The sequence below is a fragment of the Bufo bufo genome, chromosome 1, assembly GCF_905171765.1.
Source record: "Bufo bufo chromosome 1, aBufBuf1.1, whole genome shotgun sequence".
In the NCBI taxonomy this organism is placed as follows: Eukaryota; Metazoa; Chordata; class Amphibia; order Anura; family Bufonidae; genus Bufo; species Bufo bufo.
This window is the reverse complement of record NC_053389.1, coordinates 258,448,680-258,462,613: the sequence shown is the minus strand read 5'-3', so window position 1 is coordinate 258,462,613 and position 13,934 is coordinate 258,448,680. Positions and strand designations below refer to the sequence as shown.

Here is a 13,934-nt window from a genome sequence, read left to right as displayed (position 1 = left end):
ATCCGAGGTTCAGTTTCTTTCCTGTAGTCTTTCAGACTACATTATTTAACATCCTGCAGTCTGCTATTTTTTCAGTATCTGTATAGCAAGTTTTTTTCCATAGTGGATTATGAAAAATACCTACATCTCTCACAATGCAATGCAGCAGAACATAATGTAATAAGCATGTCTCTCTATCTGCAGGTGGCGGGCCGTGCACCCAGCAGTGCAGAGATACCGGAAGCAGCGTGGTCTGTTCCTGTTATGCGGGTTACAAGCTCCATCCTGACGGAGTCACCTGTGACGGTATCAGTAAAATCCAAACCAACATGTAGGGATGGCACCCAATGGTCCATTAATCCAGCACCCAATAGGCCATTATTTTAAGGCACTGGATGATTTTACATTTGACAAACAGAATGCTGGATGTTTTGGGGTGTCTAACAGTCTAGAAAATTGGATAGTACTGTGTACGTCTATAGAGTTAGGCCCCCTGCACACGAACGTGTGCTTCCCGTTGCCGTATTGCGGACCGCATTTGCGGATCCACAATATACGGGTGCCGTTCCGTGGGCACGGAAGCATGGAACGGAACCCTACGGAGTGCTTCCGTGGGGTTTCCTCACGTACTTCCGTTCCGCAAAAGGATAGAACATACCCTATCTTTTTGCAGAACAGCCGGATTGCGGACCCATTCAAGTGAATGGGTCCGCGATCCGCTGCGGCTGCCCCACGGACTGTGCTCGTGCATTGCGGCCAGCATTTTGCGGGCCGCACCACGACCACGGGGCGCACACGTTCGTGTGCAGGGGGCCTTAGTGTTACTTCTGGAATACAAAACCTCTCGGCAGTGTGCGTGATATCAGTGGCAACTCAAGTTTTTATCCAGGGTCAGAGAAGGAGCTGGGGGGTGATGAAGACATGTTGGAAGGAGTCCAGATATCTTCTGATTCATATCCCAGAAACACCATTTAAATACTTTTTACATCTGCTTTTCTCTTTGCTTGCATGTATGGTCTTAGCAGTTTAACCATTCCAATACATGATCTACGTAAATCTCTAGAAATAGGGCCAGGCTGGTGGGCATAAAGGTGAGCACATAGACATCATATGGTGGCTATTATCCAAAGATTGGTTCAGATCCAATATATATATGGCTACTGTCAATATATTACAGGTTCACTTTTAGATCCGGTTTTGGCATTCCTTCATATGGGGCAAAGTTGCAGCCCTTTTTTTATGTGGACACTATAGGTCATCAACATCTGTAACCCCTTTAACCCCTTAGGGACTTAGGACGTACCGGTACTCCACGTTTGCCGAGTCCTTAAGGACTCAGGACGTACCGGTACGTCCTAAGTTTAAAAATAGATTGCGGCGCGGTGGGGGTTAATAGGAACAGGATGCCCGCTGAAATTATTCAGCGGGCATCCTGTCACAACCCCAAAATAGTGCCAATAAAACCGTCATGTCATCCCGCAAAAATCATACACTACCCAAGGTAATCGCCCAAAAACTGAAAAAAGTATGGCTTTCAGACTATGGAAACACTAAAACATGATTTTTTTTGCTTCAAAAAAGAAATCATTGTGTAAAACTTACATAAATAAAAAAAAGTATACATATTAGGTATCGCCGCATCCGTGACAACCTGGTCTATAAAAATATCACATGATCTAACCTGTCAGATGAATGTTGTAAATAACAAAAAATAAAAACGGTGCCAAAACAGCTATTTCTTGTTATCTTGCCTCACAAAAAGTGTAATATAGAGCAACCAAAAATCATATGTACCCTAAACTAGTACCAACAATACTGCCACCCTATCCCGTAGTTTCTAAAATGGGGCCACTTTTTTGGAGTTTCTACTCTAGGGGTGCATCAGGGGGGCTTCAAATGGGACATGGTGTAAAAAAAAAAACAGTCCAGCAAAATCTGCCTTCCAAAAACCGTATGGCATTCCTTTCCTTCTGCGCCCTACCGTGTGCCCGTACAGCTGTTTACGACCACATATGGGGTGTTTCTGTAAACTACAGAATCAGGGCCATAAATATTGAGTTTTGTTTGGCTGTTAACCCTTGCTTTGTTACTGGGAAAAATGGATTAAAATGGAAAATTTGCCAAAAAATTGAAATTCTGAAATTTCATCTCCATTTGCCAATAACTCTTGTGGAACACCTAAAGGGTTAACAACGTTTGTAAAATCTGTTTTGAATACCTTGAGGGGTGTAGTTTCTTAGCTGGGGTCACTTTTATGGAGTTTCTACTCTAGGGTTGCATCAGGGGGGCTTAAAATGGGACATGGTGTCCAAAAAAACAGTCCAGCAAAATCTGCCTTCCAAAAACCGTATGGCATTCCTTTCCTTCTGCGCCCTGCCGTGTGCCCGTACAGTAGTTTACAACCACATATGGGGTGTTTCTGTAAACTACAGAATCAGGGCCATAAATATTGAGTTTGGTTTGGCTGTTAACCCTTGCTTTGTAACTGGAAAAAATTATTAAAATGGAAAATCTGCCAAAAAAGTGAAATTTTAAAATTGTATCTCTATTTTCCATTAATTCTTGTGGAACACCTAAAGGGTAAACAAAGTTTGTAAAATCAGTTTTGAAGACCATGAGGGGGGTAGTTTATAGAATGGGGTCATTTTTGGGTGGTTTCTATTATGTAAGCCTCGCAAAGTGACTTCAGACCTGAACTGGTCCCTAAAAATTGGGTTTTAGAAAATTTCTGAAAAATTTCAAGATTTGCTTCTAAACTTCTAAGCCTTGTAACATCCCCAAAAAATAAAATATCATTCCCAAAATGATCCAAACATGAAGTAGACATATGGGGAATGTAAAGTAATAACTATTTTTGGAGGTATTACTATGTATTATAGAAGTAGAGAAATTGAAACTTGGAAATTTGCAATTTTTTACAAATTTTTGGTAAATTTGGTATTTTTTTATAAATAAAAATGAATTTTTTTTACTTCATTTTACCAGTGTCATGAAGTACAATATGTGATGAAAAAACAATCTCAGAATGGCCTGGATAAGTCAAAGCGTTTTAAAGTTATCGGCACTTAAATTGACACTGGTCAGATTTCGTAAGGTGAAATAGGGCCGAGTCCATAAGGGGTTAATGAGTTGAGTGTCAAGTTGTCCCATGAAAAATATTCTACAGTTTTCAAACCAGCACCTGGATCTGAATAGTTTTGTAATTGCATGTAATTAAAAATTTAGCACAGCCACTGAGTTATTAAAAAAAATATATCTGTACAGCGCCACCTGCTGCTTGTTTTTGTCTTATTTCTTTGACCTGCTCACTGAGATGGCCGCACATGCTCAGCTTCATCCTTCAACTGCCTTCTGAGCTGTGATAGGGAGAGCATGGACACGCCCCCTTAGCTGCAGCAGAAAAGACACTCCCCTTGAGCTTTCAGCTTGATATAAATCTAGCAGAGCAATGACTGAGGAGATCTCTGGATCCATGTGAGGTACAGGGCTGGTTCTAGCTTTGTTAGAAAGAGACTGTCATAATATATGATGTCTGATTCATTTTTTACATTAGTCATGGGATAACCCCTTTAAGGATTGCTATAGCCGTGTATATGCCCACATAACACTGCAATATATTCCCCACACAGTAATGCCTAAGTAGTTAAGGGGGTTAATAGTAAAGCCCCTGGTACTATCTACGACAGTGATGGTTGACATGCTGTACTTACAAGTAGGAATCAAAAGCCCAGGGAATATACCCAGTTTGTCACCCCCTAAACCATTCTTGGGTTCCGTACTGTAACAGCAGTCCTATTCTGATTCCAGGAACTTTTTAATGCCTCCCAACTACAGCTTTTCCAATCTCTACAGGTAAATTTAGATCCGGTGTCTATAGCTGTGTTTAAAGGGGTAAAATTTACCAGCTTTTCATAAGATCAGTGCTAAATATAAGATGGGTCTAAGTGCACGAGATCAGGCTTGCACCATTTTTATTTCTTCCATAGACTTGGATGACTCATTCCATGCACATGGGTGACCTCCATTCATCTCCTTTTTCTGTTTGCACAGATATAAATGAATGTATCACTGGGACACATAATTGTAAGGTGGGACAGATCTGCATCAATCAAATTGGTTCCTTCCGTTGTCAGAGGGAGATAAACTGCGGCACTGGCTATGAACTTACAGAGGATAACAGCTGTAAAGGTATGGGGTATAAACTATGGTGACCATATTTTGGCTTTCAAAAAGTACACTTGGGGCAGGATGGTTGCCAGCGCTGTACTACGTCCTGATGTCACAGACAACGTCAGGTCATACTGCATGCCTATGTGCACTACGTCCTGACACTGTATGCGGTGAGGACATAGGCAGCGCCGACAACTGCAGAAGAGGTCCAGGGAGTGGTGAAGGTAAAGCTAAAAAGAGCTTAGATGTTCACACTAGGACTGTCACCCACAATCTACCATATAGGGGTCACTCTGATGCTTCGGACTCTGGCATGCAAGAATGGCATCATGTAGACCTAATCTTTACCTACTTGCACCCATTGACCTTAATTTTCCAATATACTATCATTGTTATGTTTTTGGTGGTAACATTAACCTTGAACTTTCTCTGTGCCGTTAAATCTATAGTAAAGCCTTTAGGATACTGCCCTCTGGTGGCAAGAGTCATTTTTTATTTTATTTTTTTGACTAGTAATCACTATTCCATAACACATTGACAAGTCAGAACTGCCTCTCACAAGAAGCTGTATTATTTTGTGATTTGCAGATATTGATGAGTGTGGAACAGGGACTCACAACTGTCTCCCAACATTCAACTGTCAGAACACGCCCGGATCTTTCCGCTGTCACCCTAAAGTGCAATGCAGCAGTGGGTTCATTCAGGATGCCCTGGGCAACTGTATTGGTAAGATCAGAATGTGTTTGGATTTAAGAGAATTTCAGGTTTACTATGCCCTCTACCATATGACAAAGCTGATGCTAGACCTGCCCCTGATCTACTCAGGTATTCTCACCATCACCATCATTGGTATTTCCACTGAGACCACATAATCAGGAAAATCATGGCAGGTGCTACTACTGACAACCCATAGACTCCTTTATGACATAAATTGACAGTAAGGTGAGGGCATCTCATGATTGGGGCATCCTATATAGCATCTGACACCAATAACTTGGTAAGTAGTTCAGATTTTATATGGCTCTACAGCAGATCACTGGATCCCAAGTTTGGGGCTTCATAGCCCCAATTTGCCCATTGATAGCAGGAAAGAAGGGTAGTGTCCTCCTTAGGCCAGTTTCCCAGCAGTATCCATAATTGGTATTTCTTTCAATGACTAAACAGTGGCCTACTTACCCCCATCCCCCCATCAACAGGACTAAAAACAGCTATTCTCAGGGTACAGACCCCTACCAATCTATAGTTTCTTAACCTTTGGGGAAAATTTATCACCCCCATGATTTCTGTCTTCTCAAAGTCGCAAAATAGGGCTTAAAGGTCACTTGGGCATATTTTCTGCAACACTTAGTATTTTTACACCACTCACTCCATTTTTTCGAAAAGTTGGTGGAAAAGTGGAAATGGTTAGGTACATTAATGAGTTTCACTCCAGATTTATGACTGGGACTGTCACAAAAGTTGCAAAGCCACTCCAGTAGGGGAGAGTTGCAGAAAACTGGAGAAGCAAAGTACGTCAACGCAGAATCCAGAAAAACTAACTTCAAATATTCCCCTCATGATGACCCCCCTTCCCCCTCTTTGTTTCTATACAGATATCAATGAATGTCTCAGCGTCAATGCGCCATGTCCTCAAGGTCAGACCTGTATCAACACTGAAGGTTCCTACACTTGTCAGCGGCACGTGGTCAACTGTGGAAGGGGATATCACCTAAGCGCCGACGGAACAAAATGCGAAGGTAAGTCACACCCTCTCTCATACGGGCAGTGCCCATAAGAGCTATACAAAACATGCAGAACTTTTTAAAGGGCCTAAATGGAGACTTGTGCCTGTTGTGCCAGTTAGGCCTATTATGTCATTTGGTCAGTATCCATGGCCTACTATGGTGTGTCACTTTCACATGGCACACATGGCCTCAGGTGCACATCCGGCATGACCTCAATGGAAGAACCCACAGCTGGGCTAGGAGGTCATGTGAACATAGCAAAGATGGTGGAATCGGCAACCCGATGGAGAAGTAAGTGACAACAAGCAGAGATCTTGACAATACTGAGGAAGCACAAAAGTATCCATCCATCTCATTCTAGTAACACAACACTCCAATTTCATGAAATACATTTAAAGCAAAGTATCCTGGTCTTTATTTTAGATATAAATGAGTGCTCCAGCATCCAGAACCCCTGTGGTGAGGGGCACACCTGCCTAAATGTGCCCGGTTCCTACCGATGTGACTGCCAAGCTGGATATCACTTTGACACCCTCAGCAGATCATGTGCTGGTGAGTATTACAGGCACATAGTCCATGAGGACTATAGAAATACCAGATTATCATATCAGAAGATTTAACGAATACCTACCTCTGTAAATGCTCAGACGCCTCCTCAGTCACCAAAAAAGAGGGGGAAGCGGCTGAGAGACTCCTACTGTGAGAGAACAGGAAGGGAGCATGTTAATGCAGGTTAACCCCTGAAGACTTTTTGATTTATTTAATTTATCACTGTTCTGTGAATCACGTTGCCTCTGTTCTCCAGATATTAATGAGTGCAGAGGATACCTAGGTCGTGTCTGTGCCCACAAGTGTGAAAACACTGCTGGCTCCTTCTACTGCAGCTGTTCCACTGGCTTCAAGTTGGGTTTGGATAGCCGGACTTGTGAAGGTATAATGAACGGTTTCTTAAAGAACCTACATACAAAAGAGCAGTGGGGGAGGGCTCCTACTGCAGCCAGTTGCCTTACAGCCAGAGACTAGTCTGTTGACAAGTTTTTGTCTGCTTATTGTTCAGATGTGGATGAATGTAGTAGCAATCCCTGCAGCCAGGAGTGTGCCAACGTCTATGGATCATACCAGTGTTACTGCCGTCGAGGGTACCAGCTAAGCGATGTGGATGGAATCACATGTGAAGGTAAAAACTATTTTCTCATCCTTAAGCTTCCTGTTGCCTAATTGGTAAGGACCGAAAGCAAAACTGTGCAGCATAGAACGACAGTCTATTGTATAGCGGAAAGAAGCTTTCCGCTTTTATCTATCATCCACCCATCTCGTATCTATCACTTATTCCTAATATATTATTTCCTTTATCATTATAGATATTGATGAATGTGCTCTGCCAACCGGTGGACACATATGTGCCTACCGTTGCAACAATGTTCCTGGCAGCTTCCGTTGCACCTGCCCCTCCACCGGATATGCACTGGCTCCTAATGGCCGAAACTGTCAAGGTACGTAATAAAGCAAGAAGCCACTGAAAGAGTTAACAGTTCCGTGGTGTGAGTCTCATACATTTATATATCTTTCACAGATGTGGATGAGTGTGTGACGGGAACACATAACTGTAGCGGGTCTGAGACTTGCTTCAATATCCAAGGAGGATTCAAGTGTCTTTCATTCGAATGTCCCAAGAATTACCGCAAAGCTATTGAGACGTAAGTAAACCCATTGTATATGCGGGATTTAAGCTAATCCATATTCACATCTGATTGATGTATTTCATAGAAATTCACAGGAAAGGCACCAAATGTGTCTGAGCTGCACACACAGCCCATGGACTTTGTTTTTCCAATTTCATATAACCCCAAAGGTCCAAGAATAAAGTAATTTTCTTAAGACTTCAAAGTCGGATGAGTGGCTACCAGACCCTGATGTCGCTTATCTTGGCGGGAGAGAGGACCAGGCTGATGAAATGCAACATGTCCAATTTGCACTTACTATAATGGCAGGCACTGTTCAACAGTCGGGCTGCCCATATTCATTGCCTATGGCCAAATATACTATTTTTATCACAACATTGTAGAATTAGTGAGGACGGGCCGAAATATGACAGGGGCAGTGTTACTGGATCAAAATAGGAAACAAGACTGGTAGAAGATCACATGCCTATGGAGGTAGAAACAGCACAGAGGATTTCAGGAGAGCAGTGTGTTGATCTTGTGGGAGGCGGTGACCAGCCATCTTGTATGATTATCTTAGTCCACACTGGACTACACATGATAACAGACTACATGAAAGACTGAAGGCTAGTAAAAGATACACGGCAGCACAGAGTATTTCAGGAGGGGAATGTACTGATGCTATAGGAGTCTGTAATCAGTCCACTTATCTAATATATAAAGCTGAGTGTATGTGTGTGTATGTATATGTATGTATGTCCGCTAAAGGAATCCGCACCGTCGCATTTACAATCACAATTTGGCACACAGGTACATCAGGTGTCCGGGAAGGTTTTAGACCAGGTCTCAGCTCTCTAGGACGTACCGTTCCTGAGATATTCCCAAAAAATGCATTAGCCAATAGAAGCTTGGTCACATGCCCCTTATCAGCCAATAGAAGCTCGCAAGCCATTAGACTCCACATACACAGTTTTAAGGTCCATTCACACATCCGCAAAATGGGTCCGCGGACCCATTCATTTTTAATAGGGCCGGAATGTGCTTTCCGCACTTCCGGATCCGCACTTCGATCCGCAAAAAAATAGAACATGTCCTATTCTTGTCCGCAATTGCGGACAAGAAAAGGCATTTTCCGTGAGAGTGCCGGCGATGTGCGGTCCACAAAATGCGAAACGCACATTACCGGTTTCCGCACATACGGACGTGTGAATGGACCCTTACTCCAGGTTTCCATAACAACCCAGCCATTTTTCTTCATTGCTGTAGGTGAGCTTTAAAGGAAATCTGTCACCAGGATAATCGCTATTGAAGTAAAGCCATGGCCTAATAGCACTTAGTACCTTATTTCAAGATGTGCCCTTGTTCCAGCAAAAGATGTTTTTATCCTCAGAAAATCCAGTTTATTTGGTATGCAAATGAGCCAGTAAGGTGCCCAGAGGGGCATCACTCTTGTAGGAAGGGGCCCAGACACGCCCCCTGCTAAAATGTGTCCACCCTCAAAAGTTGAACTCAAAACCCCGCCCCCAGGTCCCATTAAGTCACGCCGCTTATCAGTTTAGGCCACGCCCCTAACACGCCTCAGCCGACAGGGATTGAAAAAATGAAGGCAAAAATCAACTTCTGTCAGCTGCAGGGATCAGATGGAGGGTAAATTTCTCCTTGCAGCTCACACTTAAACAGCACAGTGCTGCTGTCTTAGAGTGAGCTGTTTAAAAAGACGCGCCCCTGATCCAGTTAGGCCACACCCCTCCCACTCCTCAGCCAACAGAGATTTAAAAAAATGAAGTAAAAAATCAACTTCTATCAGCTGCAGAGGTGGGAGAGAGGGTGACTTTGTCCCTTCAGCTCACACTCAGTGAGCTGTTCAAAAGGACACGCCCCTATCCAGTTAGGCCACGCCCTCTCCCACGCCTCAGCCAAAATAAACTTCTAGGTCCCGCTAAGCCATGCCCCGATCTGGTTAGGCCACGCCCCCTCCTACTCCTCAGCCGACAGGGATTGAAAAAATGAAGGTAAAAATCCACTTCTGTCAGCTGCAGGGGTCGGAGGGAGGGTGACTTTCTCCCTGCAGCTCACACTCAAACAGCACAGTGCTGCTGTCTTAGAGTGAGCTGTTCAAAAGGACACGCCGATGATCTGGTTAGGCCACACCCCTTCAACTCCTCAGCCAACAGGGATTAAAAAAATTTAGTTAAAATCAACTTCTGTCAGCTGCAGGGGTGGGAGGGACGGTGACTTTCTTCCAGCAGCTCACACTCAGACAGCACAGTACTGCTGTCTGAGAGTGAGCTGTTCAAAGGACATCCTTGTATCCGTCCAGGCCCTGCACCAGATTTAGGACAGGGAATTTGAAAGCTGGCCACCCTATGGGCAGGCTGCTGTGGAGGTCACAGTTAAGGGGATGGTCCACAATGGATATCAGTGTTAAGGGGCAGATTGCTGTAAAGGCCACTGTTAAGGGGACGGGCCCCTGTGGAAGTCACTGTCAAGGGGGTGGTGTGCTGTGAAACTCACTGTTAAAGGGGAAGGCTTCTGTAAAGGTCAAAGTTAAGGGGGTGGGCGGCTGTGGAGGTCCAATTTTAAGGGACGGAACACTGTGGGGGGGTCAGTGTTAAGGGGTGAGGGGCTGTGGAGGTCACTGTTAAGGGGGCAGGGTGCTGTAGATGTCACTGTTATAGTGGATAGTGTTGATATCTTTTTTAACGACAAACACAAACATTAAATTAAATAGATCAAATATACCTGAGCAAAGCCGGGTCCTTCAGCTAGTGTAATATATAAAGCTGAGTGTATGTATTGTGGGGATTCACTCTGGTAGGCAGTTTAGCGGACGCAGAACAGAGGCAAAAACAAAGTCTTTAACTTAAACAGTTCAGTGTTTATTCACACATAAACAAAATGACAGTTCGCCGTCTTGGTGTTCATTTACACCAGGGCAAGTCCACAGAACAAAAAACAATCACCTTGTCAGCGGTTTTGTCAGCAGCAGTCCACAACAGGTTTTAGGGGCCTGCTACCCAGCAATGCAGCTCTTAGCCCTTTAGCACGGCACAAATCCTTAGATCTCAAAAAACAGAGACTCCACAGCTTCCTTGTCAGATGGAGGATAATCCACCACCAACAGAGACTGCTGGCTGGGTTTTATATCCCTTACCAAAACCTGGCCTGGAACGTGGGGAACAACCACCCACCCTGCACTTTGGCTGCTCCCAGTAAGAGCCGGCCCGGATCGGCTTTACAGCCACACTAAATAACCAAAAGTGTCAGTCAGCACTAGCTGCCGCTGACACTTAAAATTACTGGCTCTTACCTGACCGAGGCCAGGAACCTTGGTGACACATATCTTCCGTCAATGACGGCCCCTTGCCCTTTCCTACATTATGTGTGTTTGCATGTATGTCCGCTAAAGCAATCCACACCGTCGCATTTACAATCACGAAATTTGGCACACAGGTACATCAGGTGTCCGGGAAGGTTTTAGACTGGGTCTCAGGTCTCTAGCATGTACCGTTCCTGAGATATTCCCAAAAAATTCTAATATGGCACATCAGAAGCCTGCAGGTCTTTCTCTTCATATCCCAACTGCCATACACATGTTCACATGTTCCTTATCAGCCAATAGAAGCTCGCAGGTCCTTAGTCTCCACATACACACAGTTTTACACCAGGTTTCCATAACAACCCAGCCATTTCTCTTCACTGCTGTAGGTGAGCCCTAAGGGAGCAGGGCGCTGTGGATGACACTGTTAAGGGAGCAGAGTGCTGTGGAGGTCACAGTTCAGAGGGTGGACTTAAAGGGGGCGGACTTAAAGCCCCCAGGTCCCGCCAACCCCCGGTTAGGCCACGCCTGCTCCAACTGCGCAGCCAACAGGGAATGAAAAAATGAAGGTAAAAATAAACTTCTGCCAGCTGCAGGGGTGGGAGGGAGGGTGACTTTCTCCCTGCAGCTCACTCTCAGATAGCACAGTGCTGCTGTCTGAGTGTGAGCTTTTCAAAGGGACATTACTGCATCTGTCCAGGCCCTGAATCGGACGGAGGATAGGGAGTCTGAAAACCAGACTGTCTGGCCTAAAACTGGACCTCTGGCTACCCAAGGGGCAGGCTGCTGTGGAGGTCACAGTTAAGGGGACGGTCCGCTATGGTGGTCAGTGATAAGGGGCAGATTGCTGTAAAGGCCACTGTTAAGGGGGCGGGGTGTTGTGGAAATCACTGTTAAGGAGATGGGATACTGTGGAGGTCACTAATAAAGAAGCAGCCGCTGTGGAGGCCAATGTTAAAGGGGCAGGCACTGTGGAGGTCTCTGTTAAGGGGCCAGGGAATAGTGGAGGTCACAGTTAAAAGGACGGTCCCCTATGGAGGTCACTGTTAAGGGGCGGAGTGCTGTAAAGGTCTCTGTTAAGGGGGTGGGGTACAGTGGAGGTCACTGTTAAAGGAGCGGGGTACTGTGGCAGTCACTCTTAAAGGGGCAGTCGCTGTGGAGGTCTCTGTTAAAAGGGCCGGGAATGGTAAAGGTCAGTTAAGGGGACTGTAACCTATGGTTAGTGTTAAGGGGCGGGTTCTGTAGAGGTCACTGTTAAAGGGGCGCGCCCCTGTGGAGGTCACTGTCAAGCGGGTGGAGTGATGTGGAACTCAATGTTAAAGGGGCAGGCTGCTGTAAAGGTCAAATTTAAGGGGGTGGGCTGCTATGGAGGTCCCATTTTAAGGGGACGGGGCACTGTGGGGGAGGGATCAGTGTTAAGGGGTGTGGGGCTGTGGATGTCACTGTTATAGTGGATACTGTTGATATCTTTTAACGACACACACAAACATTAAATGAAATAGATTAAATATACCTGTGCAAAGCCGGGTCCTTCAGCTAGTGTGATTATATAGGTGAGGACAATGCTGCATAGAAGTGCTGATGGTCATGTCAATACAAACCACAGGCCTATCTGGTCCATATTGTTAGATCTGGAGTTGACACCCACCATCAGTGATACCTGTTACTAGGCAATTGCAGAAACCTATTTGAGTGCCACTGAAGAAGCTTGAACACTTGCAGAAATTATTCAATATAAAAGAGAAAACAACACCCTATAATTGATAATTTTTCCTACACAATATTTATCCAGCTCTGGATTAATCTTAAAGGGAACCTGTCCCCAGGATTTTGTGTATAGAGCTGAAGACATGGGTTGCTAGATGGCCGCTAGCACATCCGCAATACCCAGTCGCCATAGCTCTGTGTACTTTTATTGTGTAAAAAAATGGATTTGATACATATGCAAATTAAGCTGAGATGAGTCAGAGCTTGAAAATATAACTCTTCTCTGGTCACACAAGTAAGATATGACTCTTTTATGTTAATTTGCATATGTATCAAATCGGTACACAATGAAAGCACAGAGAGCTATGGGGACAGAGAGCTATACCCAAAATCCCGGTGACAGGTTCCCTTTAAAGTTTTTTTTTCAAGAGTTTCTAACTGATGACCTATCAGTATCAGATCAGTGGGAGTCCGACGCCCTGGAATCCCACCGATCCTGACCACCACATCCTTCTTTTCGCTTTTCCTAGGCTGAGTGACGACACGTTCATGTGTTGCGTGGCCTAGGAGCAGCTCCACCCGATAGAAGTGAATGGGGTTGAGCTGCGATACCAAACACAGCTGCTGTACAGTGTATGGTGATGTGCTTGGTAAGCTGAGAGGAGGTCGCGCCCTCACTAAAGCGCCAGTGCCTTCTCAAAACAGCTAATCGGCAGTGGTCCCTGTGTGTCGGACCCCCACTGATCAGATACTGATGACCGATCCTAAGGAATCTCAGAAAACCATTTTAAAGATAAACTCCAGGAGAGAAATTAAAACATTCTCACCACCTCCTGACCTTGCCCACAGGGTTCCTCTATTGCCCCCTCATGCCACTTATGACCTGCTTGTCAGAGCAGCTTCTGTCTACCATCTTAGATGTAGAAATCACTGTCTGCAGTCATTAGCTTTGTTAAGTACGTCTCACAAGACTTTGTCCAGGCATCCCATAGATAGGTGTGAATAGATCCCATCTAATCAGATTTTATAGTTATATAAATTATTACAAAAATTGTGAGCAGGACGCTGGAGAGATACTGATGTGCAGTAGGTCTAAGGCACATGAGAGGCTGCAGACTGTGCCCGCTCAGCAGCATGCATGTCATAGGCAGGAAGGGGCAGAGATAATGCAAGAATGTTTGACTGTTGGAGCAGGTTTGCTGGTGGCTTTACATTGTTGACAGGTCCCAGGAAGAGCAGAATATGTCAACTTGAAACTAAAGTTTATGTCTTATAAATGACTATAAGGTCATATAGGTGGCTATATAGAACTAAAGAGAGCTTTACATCATCTTGCTTATAGCTAGGACCATGCCCGTCTGCTTTTATGTGTTT

At 44.7% G+C, this 13,934-nt stretch overlaps 1 protein-coding gene across 2 annotated transcripts in view; it reads left to right on the top strand.

Annotated features, from left to right (window-relative positions):
- FBLN1 (fibulin 1) overlaps positions 1 to 13,934 on the top strand; it is an 87,917-nt gene that overhangs the window by 35,809 nt on the left and 38,174 nt on the right. For both annotated transcript variants that reach the window (XM_040439134.1, XM_040439135.1), the window contains exons 6-14: positions 184 to 285; positions 4,030 to 4,167; positions 4,738 to 4,875; positions 5,742 to 5,885; positions 6,297 to 6,425; positions 6,679 to 6,804; positions 6,931 to 7,050; positions 7,235 to 7,366; positions 7,447 to 7,570. In XM_040439134.1, the coding sequence (XP_040295068.1) occupies positions 184 to 285; positions 4,030 to 4,167; positions 4,738 to 4,875; positions 5,742 to 5,885; positions 6,297 to 6,425; positions 6,679 to 6,804; positions 6,931 to 7,050; positions 7,235 to 7,366; positions 7,447 to 7,570 (1,153 nt within the window). The remainder of the gene's footprint in view (positions 1 to 183; positions 286 to 4,029; positions 4,168 to 4,737; positions 4,876 to 5,741; positions 5,886 to 6,296; positions 6,426 to 6,678; positions 6,805 to 6,930; positions 7,051 to 7,234; positions 7,367 to 7,446; positions 7,571 to 13,934) is intronic.